The sequence below is a fragment of the Stegodyphus dumicola genome, chromosome 3 (genome assembly GCF_044657685.1).
Source record: "Stegodyphus dumicola isolate Sdum_Otavi_A_Nest chromosome 3, ASM4465768v1".
Classification (NCBI taxonomy): domain Eukaryota; kingdom Metazoa; phylum Arthropoda; class Arachnida; order Araneae; family Eresidae; genus Stegodyphus; species Stegodyphus dumicola.
Window position 1 is genome coordinate 123,234,010 of NC_140770.1, and position 16,921 is coordinate 123,250,930.

At 33.0% G+C, this 16,921-nt stretch overlaps 1 protein-coding gene across 2 annotated transcripts in view; it reads left to right on the forward strand.

The window, feature by feature from the left end:
* Positions 1-16,921, forward strand: part of LOC118179451 (acidic mammalian chitinase-like) — a 38,179-nt gene that overhangs the window by 10,275 nt on the left and 10,983 nt on the right. For both annotated transcript variants that reach the window (XM_085813270.1, XM_085813271.1), the window contains exons 5-6: positions 1,039-1,168; positions 11,527-11,685. In XM_085813270.1, coding sequence (XP_085669396.1) covers positions 1,039-1,168; positions 11,527-11,685 — 289 coding nt within the window. The remainder of the gene's footprint in view (positions 1-1,038; positions 1,169-11,526; positions 11,686-16,921) is intronic.

The following is a 16,921-nucleotide window of genomic DNA, read 5'->3' on the forward strand; positions in this document are numbered from 1 at the left end:
TCTTTTCTAATAGTATGAGGTTTTTTTTATGTATAATTGAACTCTTGTATTATTAATCTCTATATTCATTACAATTAGATGTTTTATCTAGTTAATGGGCCACATTTAGCTATAATAAATATTCTGTCGTACTTAAAAATTATTAAAGTTTGATTTTTAATGCATAAGTTTCATTCCCAAACTCTTCAGAATTTGGATTTCATATGTTGGTGAGAGTCACCCGGAAATAGAAATCCTTATAGGGAGTGATATTTATGGAAAAATACTGACTGGTGAAGGAATTCAGCTTAAGGGTTGTTTGACAGCCATAAATGCTAAACTGGGATGGGCGTTGTGTGAGGAATTGAAAAGCTGAATGGTCATGTTTCTCTCAGGACAAAGATATTATTAATATTGACAGTTTTTTTTTATGTAAACTACAGAATGAAATTATGCTTTACTAATATCAACTCACTGAAATGTCTCAGCAACAAAATTTTGTGCTGCAAGAAGAAATGTTTTCAAAGCAAAAATTGGCTTGAAGGTGTGCATCTCCCTTGTCTGATATCTTTTCAGTTTGTTTACTTTTTGTGTTGAGATCATATTGGTAGAACATAGTCATTTGCAACTAGGAATGGAACTCTGTATAATTGTAAGTTGGAAACCACATGCATTTTTATGAATTTCTGTATCATTTTATTTATGATAATTTATAAAATAGCTGTTCTTTTCATAAAGCTGTACACAACTTTAGGGTTGTCATTCCTATCTCCTGTTGCATTTCATACTAATATTTACATATGGGAATACGTGATGTGCTATCAATAGAAGAAATCTAATTTTTTTCAGCATTTTTTTTTTTTTTCTTTTTTCTTCCATACAAATCTCTGTGTCGTTGTGTGTTTATTTTGTGGATATAATTTATGTAGTAATTAAAAAAATCCTGCATTTAGTTTTCAATCTTTGATGTAAAAATGATGAGATTGTATTTATCTTTTATTTGGTAAACAAAGGTTTTGAAATTTTATTTATATAATTCTTATATTTTTTTTAATATAGATATGTTGATTTTATCAATCTGATGTCTTATGACTACCATGACTACATATGGTATACTCCTTTCACTGGCCATAATAGTCCACTTTTCAACAGATCTGCAGAAAAAGCATATTTTGCTACCCTTAATACTGTAAGTCTGAATTATATTTCATATTTTTTTAATATTGACTTACACTATTGTTTGATTCAATTATGCTGCTAATTATTTGCAATAAAAAAATGATTTGTTTGTATGTATACTAGGATGGGTTAAAAAAAAACTTTTTTTAATTTTTCCATTGCTATATCCTGGAAAAGTTGTCTAGTGCTTAGATATGGAAAAAGAAAAGAAGTTTTCATATAAAAATATGTCTTCCACTGCTTCATCACACTCAAAGTTTTGAAAAATAGTGAAATTTTGCTCTTTTTCATAAGTTTCAATTACTAAATTCACTACTATCAAAATGTAGTTGTTACTAATGTAAATTTCAGGGCATGAGAAACATGAGCAAATTTAAAACCTGTAACTTCAAATTATTTATTGTTTGTGCAAAGAACTCGGAAAACACAGTTTTTGTAAAAATAGCAGTATTTTGTAATTTCTGATAATTTTGTATTTCATTTTTATCTAAAATGGTGAATGTGTTCATCATTTTTAATTTTATTATTCAAAGAGTGCACCATAAAATTTGTTTGGGAAAACTTTGGCATAATACAACTTGTTGGGAGGGCTGTCCTAATCAAACCATCTCTTGCATCAGTGTCACACAAATTTTTATATGCTTCAGCCACAAGTTTGACACTCCATTCAACAGCCTGAGTGTACAGTTATTGTGATTTGTCAGTTTTTAATAGATTTTTGATGTTCTCATTCATAATGTTCCATTGTAGTGAAGGAGAAGAGGTATTTCAACTATCCTACCAAATCATGTTGATGCAGTCTGTTGCTTCGAAGTTGAGTTTTGTGGTGATGAAATTTCGAATAGTCTTTTCCTTGGAAAGTGATCAAGCTCTTCAACAGTCAGTGGGTGTTCTCTGATATGTCATCTTTCATCCACAATCATTGCAAATTTTCACATGAGCACAGGGTTCGTACGGTCCTTAAGAGTCCTTAAAAGTCCTTAAGTTTTTTGGAATAAATTTTTGGTCCATAAAAGTCCTTAATTTTGGCCAAAATTGGCAGAATTTTAATCATGTGAAATTTCTGTCTGTTTTTACGACTGCCATTTTGAGTGTGAATTAGCAGTTTGGAGGTATATTTTTGGCGATTCACTGATAAATATGGTTATTTGAATGGGTTATGATTTGTTCCTATTTCTAATATAAGTGGTGGGATACTCGAGTTTCTGAGCAAGAAGTGAAACAAGTATTTCGAAATTATTTCACTTTTTCTAATGAAGAGCTCTTAAACAATTTTTTGCTTTTGGGGATGTGAATTCTTTTATTGAACGGATCTAAGTTTGGCGATTTTTAAGATCAGTTTCTATAGAAAATTTTAAATTCCAAGGGCTGGGAATTTTTCGACGATTTTTTTTAAACGTTCTAACATTGATCAATTTCATTAAAATAATGGTATTATATTGAAATTATATTTAAAAAATAACATATTAATTTAAAAATATCTTTTCAATTTGTCTCAGAGTATTCCGAATTATCAGAATATGCATCAGTTTTCTCTATAAAATTAATGAATTAATTTCACACTTTTTTCGTCTGATTTTTTTTCAAAATATTTCTGGCTGTTTGCTGTTACAAAACTGGTAGGGGTATTTTTTCTTCGGGACGTTAGACATTGCAACTTGAAAAGTTTAGAAAGATTTGAAGGCAAGATTTATAGACCCACGATTCCATAAGATTTTAGAAAAATGTGACAAAATGAAAAATGTCACTATGGTATTAACACGTAATGGATGTATTATACAGAACATTTGCAATGAATTTCTTACTTTTTGGATAGCATCTGGAAGAACAACAAAAAAATAATACTTGAATGTTTTACTTCTGATAGTAGAATCTTTTTTTATAACATTCTTATCTTCCCTTTATTTTCTCTACTTTTCACTAGACTCAAGTATGGAAAATATTAAAAATGCTTCTAATCTTATCACATGGACAGGCATTATAGAAAATTTTTTGATTAATAAAGAATAATTGAAAACTGGCAATTTAAAAAATTCATCTAATATGTCTTAATGCATCATACACTAGTCTGACGCTAGGCATTTTCCCACCTAGTGCAATCACGTGGAATATTAAACCTCTCTGTGTAGATCCTAAATTTTGCTGACTAGTGCCTTTCTAAATTCTGCTTCCAGTGCCTGCTCTAAATTCTAAAAGTTTTGCCATTTCTACATTTTGTTGCTGGGTGTGTCACTAAATTCTAAAAATTCTGCCACACCAGCTCTGTAACCGGCCCTTACCGTATATATTTCATATCTCTTGTGAATAACTAACTAATATTACTAAAGAAATAAAATTAGCAGCTTTTTCTATACATTTTAAATGTATTCAGTTTTTTTAGAATAACAGAAATATTTAATTAAATCCAAAAATTCTAAAATGAAAAGAAAATGTAGACAAAAGAAACTGAATATATAAAATTATTCTTCAAAGATATGTATAGTTATTATTATGTAAATTACCCAGTTGTTTACAATTTCAGCTTTTATTATAATTTCCCTTTTGTATTTTTTCCCCAGAATGGGAATCACCTAGACATTTTTTAAACTGAGGTGTTTGGAGTGTAAGACGAGTGTGTTTCTGACCTCCACTTGCTCCTTGCATTAGTTCCTGCCGGCTCTGATAATTTGTAATTATTTGTCTTTGCATTACTGATGCCGTCATTTGAATTTATTATGACAGTAGAGTTACTTAGCCAGCTTAAAATTAAATTACATTGTATAGTCTTTGACCACTAGTCTATATTTTTTGTTTGAATTTGATTGTTCTTGTTTAATTACATCACCACAAACTTTAATTGATTTGATTAGCATAAGAACATACTTTTAAGTTCTTTTTAAATAAGAGGTTTATTGAAACCTTTGACTGACTTTATAGTTACTTTGAGACATAACGATAATTTGCTTCATGTCTTTCGGGAGTTTTTGGATTATTTAAATTTTACCAGATCAAGTAAACCCTCATAGGTACATTGTGGAGAGGTTGACAATTTACGAGATAAAACACACAGAAACTAATGAGAACATTGGTTTGCATATTGAGAGAAATTTCTAATTCTTAGTAAAGATGCTTAAAGAGAAGCAAATCGATATAAATTAGCCAAAATGTCTGGCCAAGCTTCAAATTAAAAAGAAGCATAAGTATTTTGTTGAGTGTTGTTGCTATAAAACATAAATGTTTTGTAGCTTTTAATGTATAATTATCCTAATATCGTTGATGAATCAATGACATAAATTGCATTTATTTTAAAGTGTGAAATTTTATTAGATAGGGATTTTAATAGGTACTTTTAACAGTATTGTTAAAAAATAGGTAAAATTTAATAGTGGTCATGTAAATCCATAATGACTAAGGTTATCTAACTATCTAATTTAATTTATAACTAACTTCTTACCCTTAAAAATTATCTGTGTCTATTAAAGTGAGTTATTGCCTTTCATTATTTCTTAGCGTGGTACAAGGTAAAACACAAAAATGTAAAAATTCATGTAATTCTTTGTATCTAGTGAGACCTAAAATAATACAAAGCAGCTTAGTGTCACCTCTGGTGCTTTAGTGGCTTATTGGAACCTTAAAGTATATTAACTGGATTACATCCCCTGGAACTGTACACAGAGCTACGACACCTTAAAGTATATTAACTGGGTTTTAATCCCTGGAACTCTACACGGAGCTACGACACTAACTGCAACAGACAGAGCCCAACTAACTTTAAAAACTAGCTAACCGTGCCCACATTAGGCCTTTCAATTTTATTCTGGTCTGCAGGTCTGTCTTTAGGTAAGGAACAGCAGTGACAACAGCCAGTCTTTTGTTATAAATCATTCTTATTATGATTTTACTTCTCATTTTAACCTACGATGCTTGACATAAAATCTACCTGGCTATTCACTAAACCTCTAGATTGAGCAAGTAATGAGACATTAAAAAAAAATCAAATCCAACATGAAACATAACTAAACATAACTATTAGTAAAACATAAATAAAATGTCACTTATCTTCTTTCAAATACGCTGAACTATTATAAGTGTAAAATATTTAATAATTGATAAATTTCATATATTTTATACTCAAACCTATTAATAATTATGTTAATTAAGTTATATTTAATAATAATGCATCCTACGTAGGGATCTATTTTATTTTTTGGATGGTATTACAAAAGTGAAGTTCAGGCATAGATAGTATTTTTAATTGAACTTATTAATTTGCTATTTGCTTATAGGTCCTTAATTTTTTCATTAATGGTCCTTAAAAGTACTTAATTTCCATGTGCAGAAATGTGTACGAACCCTGGAGCAAAGAAAGCATTCGGCTGAATTACTGGGTTGATGATTTGCAGTAAATTTTGAGTTAGATATTGGGATGTTGCACCCGATACTACAAAAATTGTCTTTTGACTGTGTGTGAAATTTGTGCTCATTTTGATTTTGAACTGGAGGAGCGTATAAAAATTCAAAATAAAATGTATCAACTGCCTAATTTCATCAGTGTGTTTCTCTAAGCTCTTGTGAAGTCTGAGAAGTCAGTTTGCTGTCATCTTAAGTGTGAAAGCAGATAAGAATCATGAGCTGCTGAATCTTCTAAAACTGTACTTGATTGTATGAGAGCAGAAATATCAAGTAAATATAATTGATCTTTGCTCAGCACTTTTCTGTCAATTTGAGGAATGGAGAATTGAACAACTTTAAAGTGAACCATTGGAGCGAGTTTTTTCTCTGATCAGTCTGTCCAAATGATGAAACATGTGACAGAACTGCAGTTCATTGAGGTGTAGATATAACCCACTTTAGTGGTCTTCCATTTTGCAATTCAATCTTGTAAATACCATCATTTTTTCAAAGCAGTATTAATTACAGTTCCATCATTCCTTATCACATCTAGTTCTTCAAAGGAAATCTCACATGTAGTGAAAGTGGAAATAATGTTAGAAGCTATATCTATATATCTTGTATCAAGTTGTGTAGTCAGAGATACATGGCCAATATATTCTGATCTTAGTTCTTGTATAAGAGAATAATGATCCTCCTTTTTAGTTCTTCGAAAACACTTTGAATTCATTTTTTTAATTATTATTGTATCATCTTTCCTTACCTCAGCGTACAGACCATGTAGTTTTTCCTTATTAGATTGATTCTGCAAATAATTTTTCTATCAATGCCATGAGAATTGTCTGATTCTGTAAATAATTTTTCTATCAATGCCATGAGAATTGTCTAAATCACTTAACCCTTTGAAGCGCGCTATATTATTTAAAAAATTTTTTTAACTAAAAACACTAGAAATCGAATATTATGATCCTAGAGACAAATAATATACGAATTTAAAAAAATCTACTCCGCCCATTAATCTGTGGGTGGTGGTTTCGCTGTGAAAACAGCGCGCGTGTAGGACTTTGAAACTTACTGAGTTAGTAGGAAAAAACAACTTACCTTTTTCCGTACGTATTTCCAATGAATGACGAAATTTGCGAATAAATAAATAAATAAAAAAAAAAAAACTGCACTTTATTTTACAAAGTATATCATCCTCAGAAAATTCGGGAATGGATTTCACTACATTCTGCATTTTATTCCATGTTACATCTGCAATTCTGGAAGGACCTGGTAAATTTTCATCATCATTTTCTGACTGATCATCACTTCATCTTTTATATTTCCATAAGCAGGAGGGAAGGGGGCTAAATGAGTATTTCCTTCTTCTTCACTTTCATCCTCAGAGACCACTGATTCTGGATCTGAAGGTAATTCTTCAAGTAACGCTAATGCATCAGCCCTTTGCGAGGCATTTTGAATCTCAACAGTAGAAAATAAAATATTGGCAAAATATTTTAAATTTAATTAAATTTTTGCGCAATTTCTATTTTTAATTATTCAAAAATATCTTTGCAATTTTTTGGAACCACACAAAATAATTTAGAAAATCACAGTACTAGCATAGAGAGCAAGCATGTTGAAAGCAGAGAAAAATCTCTGGAACGAAAAATATTTTATGGCGGCAGGTGCATGTATTATTTGGTAATACAATAACTCTGTGATTTCAAAACCCCTTATCTATATCCGGGTGAAAATAAACACACTATTTCAAAGCAGCAAACATTATTATAAAGAGCAGTGGTTTCAGGGCGCGACCACCGAGCCTCTAGGGGAATGTGAGCATTGTAACGCAATGCTCTAGTGGGGCAGTGGTCGCTCCCTGAAACCACAAAGGAAATACCATAAATATACACAGGTTGTTTATATATGCAGTTTAATTATTGCTGTATTTTTATTGTTTATGATAGAAATAATGATGTGTGATAAAAAAAAATTTTAAATTTTAAGTTATTAATATAAATAAAAGGAAGTTATTTTGTCTCACTGAAAATGAATTTTAAAAGGCATCCGATTTAAAATACTAAGACCTAAAAAATGTATAGTTCTGCAGTAATTTTGCGTTATTTAGAGGTAAAAGATAAGTAATCAATCGGTTTTCACTCAAACAGTTTTTAAACAAGAGCGGAAAAAATTTCGAAAATTGGTGGTTTCAGGGCGCGACCACCACCCCTCAAAGGGTTAATCTCTACACAATATAGATGTATAATATATGGTCATACAAGAAATGATTGACACAACGGCTCTCGCAACTATTACACTATGCGAAGGGAAAACAAGTGAAATAGATTCAAGGAGATGTGAGCTACTCAGAATGCATAGATGGAACTGGCCATAAGTGAATGGTATACATCAGCACCTGTCCCTTTCGCTGTCATCATTGAGAGCATAGACTGCTGTCCATGCTCTTAATGAAGGAATAATGGAAGGTGATTATCATGGTCTCTCTCACTTATGCTCTCAATCTCATGCTCCCAATGATGGAATCACGCTCTCAATCACACGCTCTCAATGATGGAAGGTGATTATCATGGTCGGTGTGGTTCCTGTGGAAGGAAGGGATACAGGGTAGTGAGATCCATTGTCGTATGGTGTTGGTGTGCAGGAACAAAGCACCCTAAAGGCGTACCGTATCCCATTGGTTGGCCAAGTTCAGCAGTGGAGTGGAGACCCCAGCCAAAGGTGTCAATGCAAGACGACCAACAACATCATATACAGCAGCAAATGTGGCAACCGTGTCGTATTTGATCATGGCAAACAGCCACATAACATTCAACAAAATGCAGCAAGAGACAGGGCTTGAGCAAGGAAAATTTCAGGCCATTGTGCATAATGATTTAGAGATGAAAAATGTGTGGCCAAAGTGGGTGAACCTCATACCTCGAACCAAAACTTTGGACTATGTCTTGCTTGACAACATGAAGGATGCAGTGAGGGGCCAACAGGTTGAATCTTCTGCAGAATTGCTTGCAATTGTCCATAGGTAGTGCACCAGCACCCCACAGACTGGTTTAGCAAAGCCCTTCGGGACCTCCCAGCCAGATGGCAGAAGTGTATTGACATTGGTGGGGATTATTTCTATCTGATGTACTATCAGTTTTTTTGTTAATAAATTGTATTCCGCTCTGTGGCAGCATTTCTGTATGACCTAAATATTTTATAATTATAATCACTGTTTAAAAAGGCCTGTAGCAAAAGTAACAAAATATTCTGGTTATACAAAAAAAAAAAAAAAAAAAAAAAAATGTGTTTTTTTTTTTATGCTATCTATAAATAATCTGAAATTACGGGTTTTAAGCTTTTCCCATTTTCTTCATGGCCTGAAATTCACAACAGGACCTGTAGAATTTTGATAGTAGTGAGTTTAGTAATTATAAAAACTATAAAAAAAAACCTTCAAAATTTCACCATCTCTCAAAACTTTGAGTGTGATGCACAAAGGGAAGATATAATTTGATTTAAGTTTTTTTTTTTTTTTTTTTTTTTTAAATTGCACTCAGGCAACACTTTTCTGGAGTGTAGTGATTAAAAGAAAAAAAAGTTTTTCTTGGCCCACCCTTATGTATGCATATATATGTTAGTGTAAAAGTTTGAAGGCTAATATAGCTTAAAATTTTCTGGTGTAATCTCATTTTTAGCAGTATTAGAAGGTAAATCTGATATATATTTCTAAACTCCAAAGTTTTTCCAGACTTAGTTGTTAAAATTTATTGACATGAGTTAGTAAAAGCGAGTTCAAACAGGATCTGAATTCTGAATTTTAAATGTAAATTTTTTATCCATTGTAATTTTAGTACTTGCAGCTTTTATTTTCTATGCTTTTGGTTCATCAATATGGGGAGCCCACCAGCGGCCGAGCGGTAAAGACGCTGAACACTGGTAGTTCGGTCTGAGGTTCGAATCCCGCGAACTGGCTGGCTGCATGGGCGTTTTCGTGGTTTTCCCCATGTGTAACGTGTATACGAGCCAGTTTCCCTTAGAAAGTCCTCCACGAAAGGCATCCCTCCCTTTAGGCAGATAGCCCTCGTGTGCTTTGCCATAATTAAATACACACACACATCAATATGGGTAACTTCATATTTAAGATTTAACCTCCTTGTTGGTATGTTGAGAAGGAGCTAGTTACCATAACCTTGTGACTGAATTTAAATCCTCACTAAGCATGGACGTTTGTAAGCATACTGTGTGTTTGCATCATGGAGGCATTTAAAGTACCATCAAACTGAAACTCCTATTGAAAAATTGGTGGTAGTGGATCAAGATTAGATCTGTCCATCTCATAAAATGTTCTCCTTAAGAATTGGAATGGGGATTCCCCTTGTCTCATAGGTATAAAATTGGTTGCCATTGTTGCGTACCCTGAGCACATTCTTGGCGATGAGGTAGTTAAATGACCAATGGATTGGATATGATTTCCTTTGAATGCTTAGCTAACAAGTGTCCAGTCATTAGGGGGGAAAATTTAAGTGAAGAACTTTCTATTATGGAAACCGTGAAGATGATTGTTTTGAATTGTTCTTTTATATAAATAACTGTTCTTTCATTATTCTTATCACTTTTGATAAAGGACATCTTCATGGGTCCAAAAGCTCAAACCTGCCATACTCTGACCAGTATCACATATGATTCGATAAAGAATTCTTCTCTTCCAGGTCGCCAACATGGGGAATATATTTTTACCATTAACACTAAGAACACTAAATAGTATAAACTTCAAATACTATAAACAGATTAAAGCTCACTCAGAGTATTTTTATTTTTATTAACTGAAGGTTTTTATTAATTCATTTATGAATTAATGTATCATTTTAAGTATGCTATTGCTGATCTTTATGGACAAAAAGATGATGTACAGTAAAACACTAAAAAGTAAATATAAGTTTCAACAGTTGATTGTTAAGTCCAAAGTATAGATATTTTGAGTTTTTATCATTATATATAGGTAAATATTGATAAATTCGTTAAATTTATGTATTTTTAATTTTCACATATTTACAACATTTCAACTTATATAAGCATATAAAGTGTTTGGAAGGGGAGGAGATATTAAAAAGTATATGTAATAAGTCTTATCTATATTTTTACAGGGTATATATGCTTGTTTAGAGAGGTAAAAGCAAACTATAATACATTTAATTTATGATCTATATGTTTTTAGCATTTACTTCTTCATTTTTAGCTAGTACTTATTTTTTAGATCAAGACAGGATTTGATTCAAAATAAAAAATTTAAAAATGAAATCATTTTTTGTGAGGTCTTGTCTGCTGTATCTTTGTATAGACCATAGTTCTGCTGTATCTTTGTATAGACCAGATAGCCCCTCCTTTCTCTATGGGGAAAAAAACATTGTCTCATATTTTTTACAAATGCTAAATATATTAAGACAGTTCAGCAGCTGGTTTGTGAGGCCAGTGGATACAGGGCAGGAGATAAAACAACCAGTATCTAGTAGGATTATCCACTCAAATGTTAGTGAGAAGTAAGATATTATACAGTACAAAGTCCGATATCCAGGTGATCTAATATTCAAGGCATTAATTACAGTACTTGAGAATTTCTTTTTAATCTAATGATTTTCTGAAATGTGTGAAACAAATTAAATTGAAAAGGTCAGTCTAATAAATGCACAACTGATTGAAATTGTGGTCAGTGAGTTTAGCAGGATAATGGTAATAACAGCAACAAATACAAAATTGGTAAATTTAAAGTTGTTCTTAAAAAAGGATTAAAGTATTCATATTTATATTCTTTTCTTTAAAAATAACTATGACAAAAGCAAGTCACATTTGAGACACTTTGCTTGGACTTCAGCATTAGAACTTCATTATGGAGTGTGTAATATTCCGTTGTATTAAAAAAGAAATTAACTTTCATGGCTAGTATTTAAAAATAAAATTTTTAAATAAAAAAGCATTTTTTTAGCATTTTGTGTTTTAGCTATATACTCATTTCAGGCATCATCAGCACATTATTGGAATCAAAACGGCATGCCAAAATCTAAAATCATGATTGGAATACCTACTTATGCACATACTTACATACTCTTAGATCCTAAATACCATGGATTGGATGCTCCTGCCACTGGTTCTAATGGGGATTTAAATTTCTATGATGTAAGTTTTTTTTTTCCTTTATGGTATTTAATTCTAATTTCATTGATGAAATTTAAAAAACTATTTTTTTCACAGTTTTTATCATTTTTTTTTAAATTTATTTTGCTCTTATTGATTTTATTGACCGATATTTTAATTCAGTTCTTCTGTATGTACACAATTTATTCATAAAGCCTCAGGGTTTTATGTCCTAAATTTAAAATAATTAAATTACATAGTAACCAACATACTGATTAACAAGCAGCCATTGTTTATTTTTAAAAAGTATTTTGATCTTTTTAGCATTTTAATCTGTCATTCAGTTTATGGATATAATTAATTAAAATTATTTTTACAATATTTTACTCAGCTGTATCTATAATTTCATAGTTTTGCAAATATCCTGTTGTTCGGGTGTTGCCATTTGGAACAACATAAGATTTTTTTCATTCAAATTTAATCAATGTGAATTTTTTAAAGTAGAAAAAAAAAGTGAAAGCAAGGTATCTGTGTGATTATATTTTATGTATTATATCTAACTGATCATTGTTATGAAAATTTGCAGCATAACTGTGATTAATAAATGTTGTAAATGCCATATGTTGTAGGTAGAAAAAAATTTTTTGCGCTTATTATTTTAGTTTGCTAATAGTATTTTGTGTAAATCATAATAGTTTTATAGATGAATGAAAATTTATGTGTTCTCATATAACTTAGATATTGCAGACATATAGTGTGTTTAATCAGTACTTTCTCAGAGAATTGATAAATATCAATCTATATTTTAGAGGTACTTATTCTGAAAAAAAGCTGAATACATAATGCATTTGTAAAATTTTAGAACAGATTCCATCAAACCTGCTAAATAGTAATTGACAGCATTCAATACTATGACATTTAAACTTGCTTTTCATAAAATATTTATTTACATACAGAATTTTCTCTGTAGTTAATCATTTGCTTTCATGAAGTGAACATTTGCTGTCTCGAATTTAAAAACAGAGGAAAGAATAATTGTATAAAATTGTGCTTTTTTTCATTATTACTTATCTATTTCTAATGGCACATTACAAGAAAACTGAACATTAAATAAAATACCTATAAACTCAGGCCATTCCTTATCAGCCAGTAATACTCCCAGATCAATATACGAAGATGGGCAGGGCATTTTCAGAGATGTTGCAAGTTCATATTTTCCTTAAGATTGCATAAGGGGTAAACAAAGTGAGGAACGACACTGATTCATTGAAGGTGCTTACAAAGGCAGTCATGGGCAGATTTCTTTATTGGCCATTTGAATACTTCAAGAATCTGTCTAAGCCATGATTTATTTTTATTTCTGTCTGCAAGTTCTTGGAATAGGGCTTTCCTAACAACTGAATTAAATTTGTGCTGTAGAGACATTAAGATTTTTTGGCGGCCAGACAGATGAAAAATTAGCAACGCCTTTGCCGGGAATCGAACCACAGACCTCTGGAATACCAGCCCAGTGTGCAGAACCACTACACCACGAAGGCATGCTAGGAAGGTGGGAGAAATATCTTATATACTCCCTCTTCTAAAGAGCTACTGGAGTGTTTAGGCTACCCAATCACCAAATCCTGGGTATGGAGAATCCTTATCCAACACCTTTTTAGTTCGGGCGCCACTGTAAAGACATTAGGGTTTTTTTTTTTTTTTTTTTTTTTTTTGAAGCAGGCAAGCAGGCAAAATGAAAAATGAGCAATTGCCTTTGCGGGGAATCGAACCACGAACCTCTGAAATACCGGTCCAGCATGCAGAACCACTACACCACGAAGGCACGCTAGGAAGGCGGGAGAAATACCTTATACAGTCAAAAGTCGTTAATTCGAACACCCATAATCCGGACCTCAAAGCTAAAAACGTTCTGCGCATGTGCCGCGTTGACACATGCGCATAGGCGTTTACGTGTGCGCGTAAGACCTTTACGACTGTGCATATGCCTGTGCGCAAGTGCAGAATACGTTTTCGCGTGCACGTTTTATGTATAACGGACGGTATAAGCTAAAATTATCTAATTATCTATTTCAGTTAATGTTGATGATTGCGTTGTTCCTTAATCTTCAAATTGGATCCGGCTTATTATTTTTTGCAGACAGTAAGAGCAATTTTATAAAAGTAAACTTGAACTTCCGATTATGTCAAATAGAATTTCCGATGCTGGAGCTCCCAAAGGATCTACAAAACGAAAGTATGTTTCGATGTCCATCAAACAAAAAGTGGAATTGCTGCAAAAAATGGATAAAGACAGGAAGAAGGTGACAGAGAGGTTAGTGAAAACGAAAAAATTTGGATTGACAAGTTAGTCGGTATTCTCGGCACAGCAATTACGGGACTTGAACAGCGGAACTTTGTAACTGAACAAGAAATTACAGGGGTTGGACAAAAATATGGAAACACCTTTAAAAAAACATGTTTCTTTGCTTAATATGGTGTAGGAAACCCGTTGGAATCCAAAACAGCTTGCAGTCTTCTCGGAATGGATAAATACAGTTCCTGTATGTTTGCCAAGGGAATATTATACCATTCTTCCTGCAAAACGGTGGCATGTTCAGATAACGATGTTGGCGGTGGATAACGAGAACGCACTTTCCGTTCCAATGTAGACCACAAAGGTTCGATAATATTCAGGTCTGGTGACTGTGGTGGCCAGGAGAGATGACAACATCCTCGTGCTCAGAAAACCAGTCCTGAACAATGTGAGCTGTGTGAACAGGGGCTTTGTCATCTTGGAAAACACCATCACTATCAGGGAACAAAGTTTGTACCATGGGATGAACTTGATCGGCCAAAATGTTCACATAAGTCTTGGCAGTCATGTGCCCTGACACAGTTATCATGGGGTTAGCAGAGAACCACGATATGGCTGCCCAAACCATAACAGAACCCCCGCCATGTTTCACTCTTGGCAACAAGCAGTCTGTATTATGGGCTTGAGATGGCGTGCTCCAGACGTAAACTCGGCCAGAAGTGGGAAACAATGTGAAAGAAGACTCGTCAGACCATATTACTCGCTTCCACTGCTCTATAGTCCAGGCTTTATGACTTAAACACCACCTTTTCCTGTTACGGGCATTAGCATCACTGATGAGTGGCTTCTCAATTGCAGCACGGCCAGCAATTCTCTGTTTATGAAGCTCCCTTCTAATTGTTTTGGTACTCACAGGGTTCGGTAACACAACATTCATTTCAGCAGTAACTTTTGCAGCTGTTGTCTTCTTATTTTTCGTCACAATTGCCCTTAATGATTGTCTGTCACGATCACTCGGGACACAATTTCGTCCGCGCTGTGATTTAGCAGATGATGTTTTTCCGCTTTTCAAATATACGGAATAAATCTTCGATACAGTACCTCTTGAAACACTAACACCTCGGCTACCTTGCTTACGGAAGCACCTACCATACATGCTCCAACAATTTGCCCACGTTCAAAGTCTGTTAACTTTGACATAATGCAATGACAACCTCACATAACTGTACTCCGACAACAACTGAACTGTTTAGCACATTTACGAAGTTTTATAGGTGGCGTCAGTAGTCAAAAACGCCAGCGCCACCTACATATTTCATTAAAATCAATCTTTCTTTTCAAACATGCATTTCACAAAGTGTTTCCATATTTTTGTCCATCCACTGTATGTCTGTTTATAGAATTAAAGAGAAAGTATTATCACATAAAACGAAGCAACTTAAACAACTTGCATTGAAAGAAATGTTTAATAAAGTAAACAAATAAATATTAAGCTTTTTTTTTTTTTTTTTTTTTTTGTAAATTTTTATACCCTTTAGATCATAATTGTTCTTTATTTCATAAATTACGGTTTCATATTTTTAATTTTAGAATTTCTGCATGCCATCTTACGAGATTTAAACTGATGATCTATAATCCGGAAAAATCGATAATCCGGAATCGCCGAAGTCCCGACGAGTCTGGATTAACGACTTTTGACTGTAGTGCTATAAGAAAAAGGAAAAATTCCTTGTTTTTATCAAATAAATTGTAACTGAAAATAAAATTTAATGCTCTGCCTGTGGTAGTCATCTGCTAGTATTTGAGAAGGTTTACCATATTTAAAAAAAAACTTCAGTTTCAGAAATTATGAATAAATGTGTTGGTGATCTTTTTAATTGAAAGGAGATAATTTTCAAGGAGCTGATTCCTGAAGAACAGATGTTAAATTACATATTTAATAAAGATGTAATAGACAGACTTCTGAAGAGAATTTAGCATGTTAGCCCTAAAAAAAGCATAACTGAGTAACTCTGCTACATGGAAATCAATTGTCATAAAATCCCATTCTCATCAAGCAGTTTCTAGGCAGAGAAAAATATCACAATTCCCAGAGACCTCCTTATTCACCAAATTTCACACCTGCAGATTATTTCATGTTCCCTAAAGATTAAATATGTTATTATAAATTTAATAACATTGAAGGTTCAGGTGCGGGGCAAGTTCAACAGGCTCCTAGGCTGGGAAAGCCACATCCTGTGTGTAGCGACGTGGGGAAATGCGTAACTTTCCTGCCATAGAATAGTTCTTAACTGAGAAAGAAATTTCTCATGACAAACGAGGAATGAGCCTTACGCATATACAAATCGTAGAGCCAGTCATTTCAAAAGCTGGAGATGTCATCAAGCAGTAATGTGAAAGCAATAATGTTGGAAAATGCATATCTCAGATGTCACATGCTACTCTCACGGCTTCAGGTGCTGAAATGGAGGAAGGATAGTGTGAAAAGAAGGTCTTCGAGGAGCTGGGAAGAGTTACTGGGTCAGGTGGTTCAATGGTCTATCTGGAAAGAGAGTGCGAAGTCTTGTTGCTCAGGCATTGGTCAGGGGGTGGGCTTAAGCATAAATCGTACTTTTCGAATTTTCTAAATTACAGACCAGATACAAATGGTAAAATATTAAACATAATACGTGAAATAATAAAAGGATCAGGTACCGAGATAATTTTGATTGGCCTAAACATCTGTTTTAGGGAATTTAAGGATAAAAATTTATACATTTGAAATATATGGTAGAGAAAATAAGTACATGGCGTTAAATGTAGATGACGACACTGTGTGCATTAAAAAACATCAGAAATGTATTAGAAAATTAATGAAAATCATGGGAAATTGACTCCCAAATAAAATTACAGCATGGTAAAGTTAAATTAAGTGCCGGAGTACTGCTCCGGGTCTTTTACTGTTTTCATCGTCAGTGTAGTCATAGTTCAGTCTAGGTGTGGAAC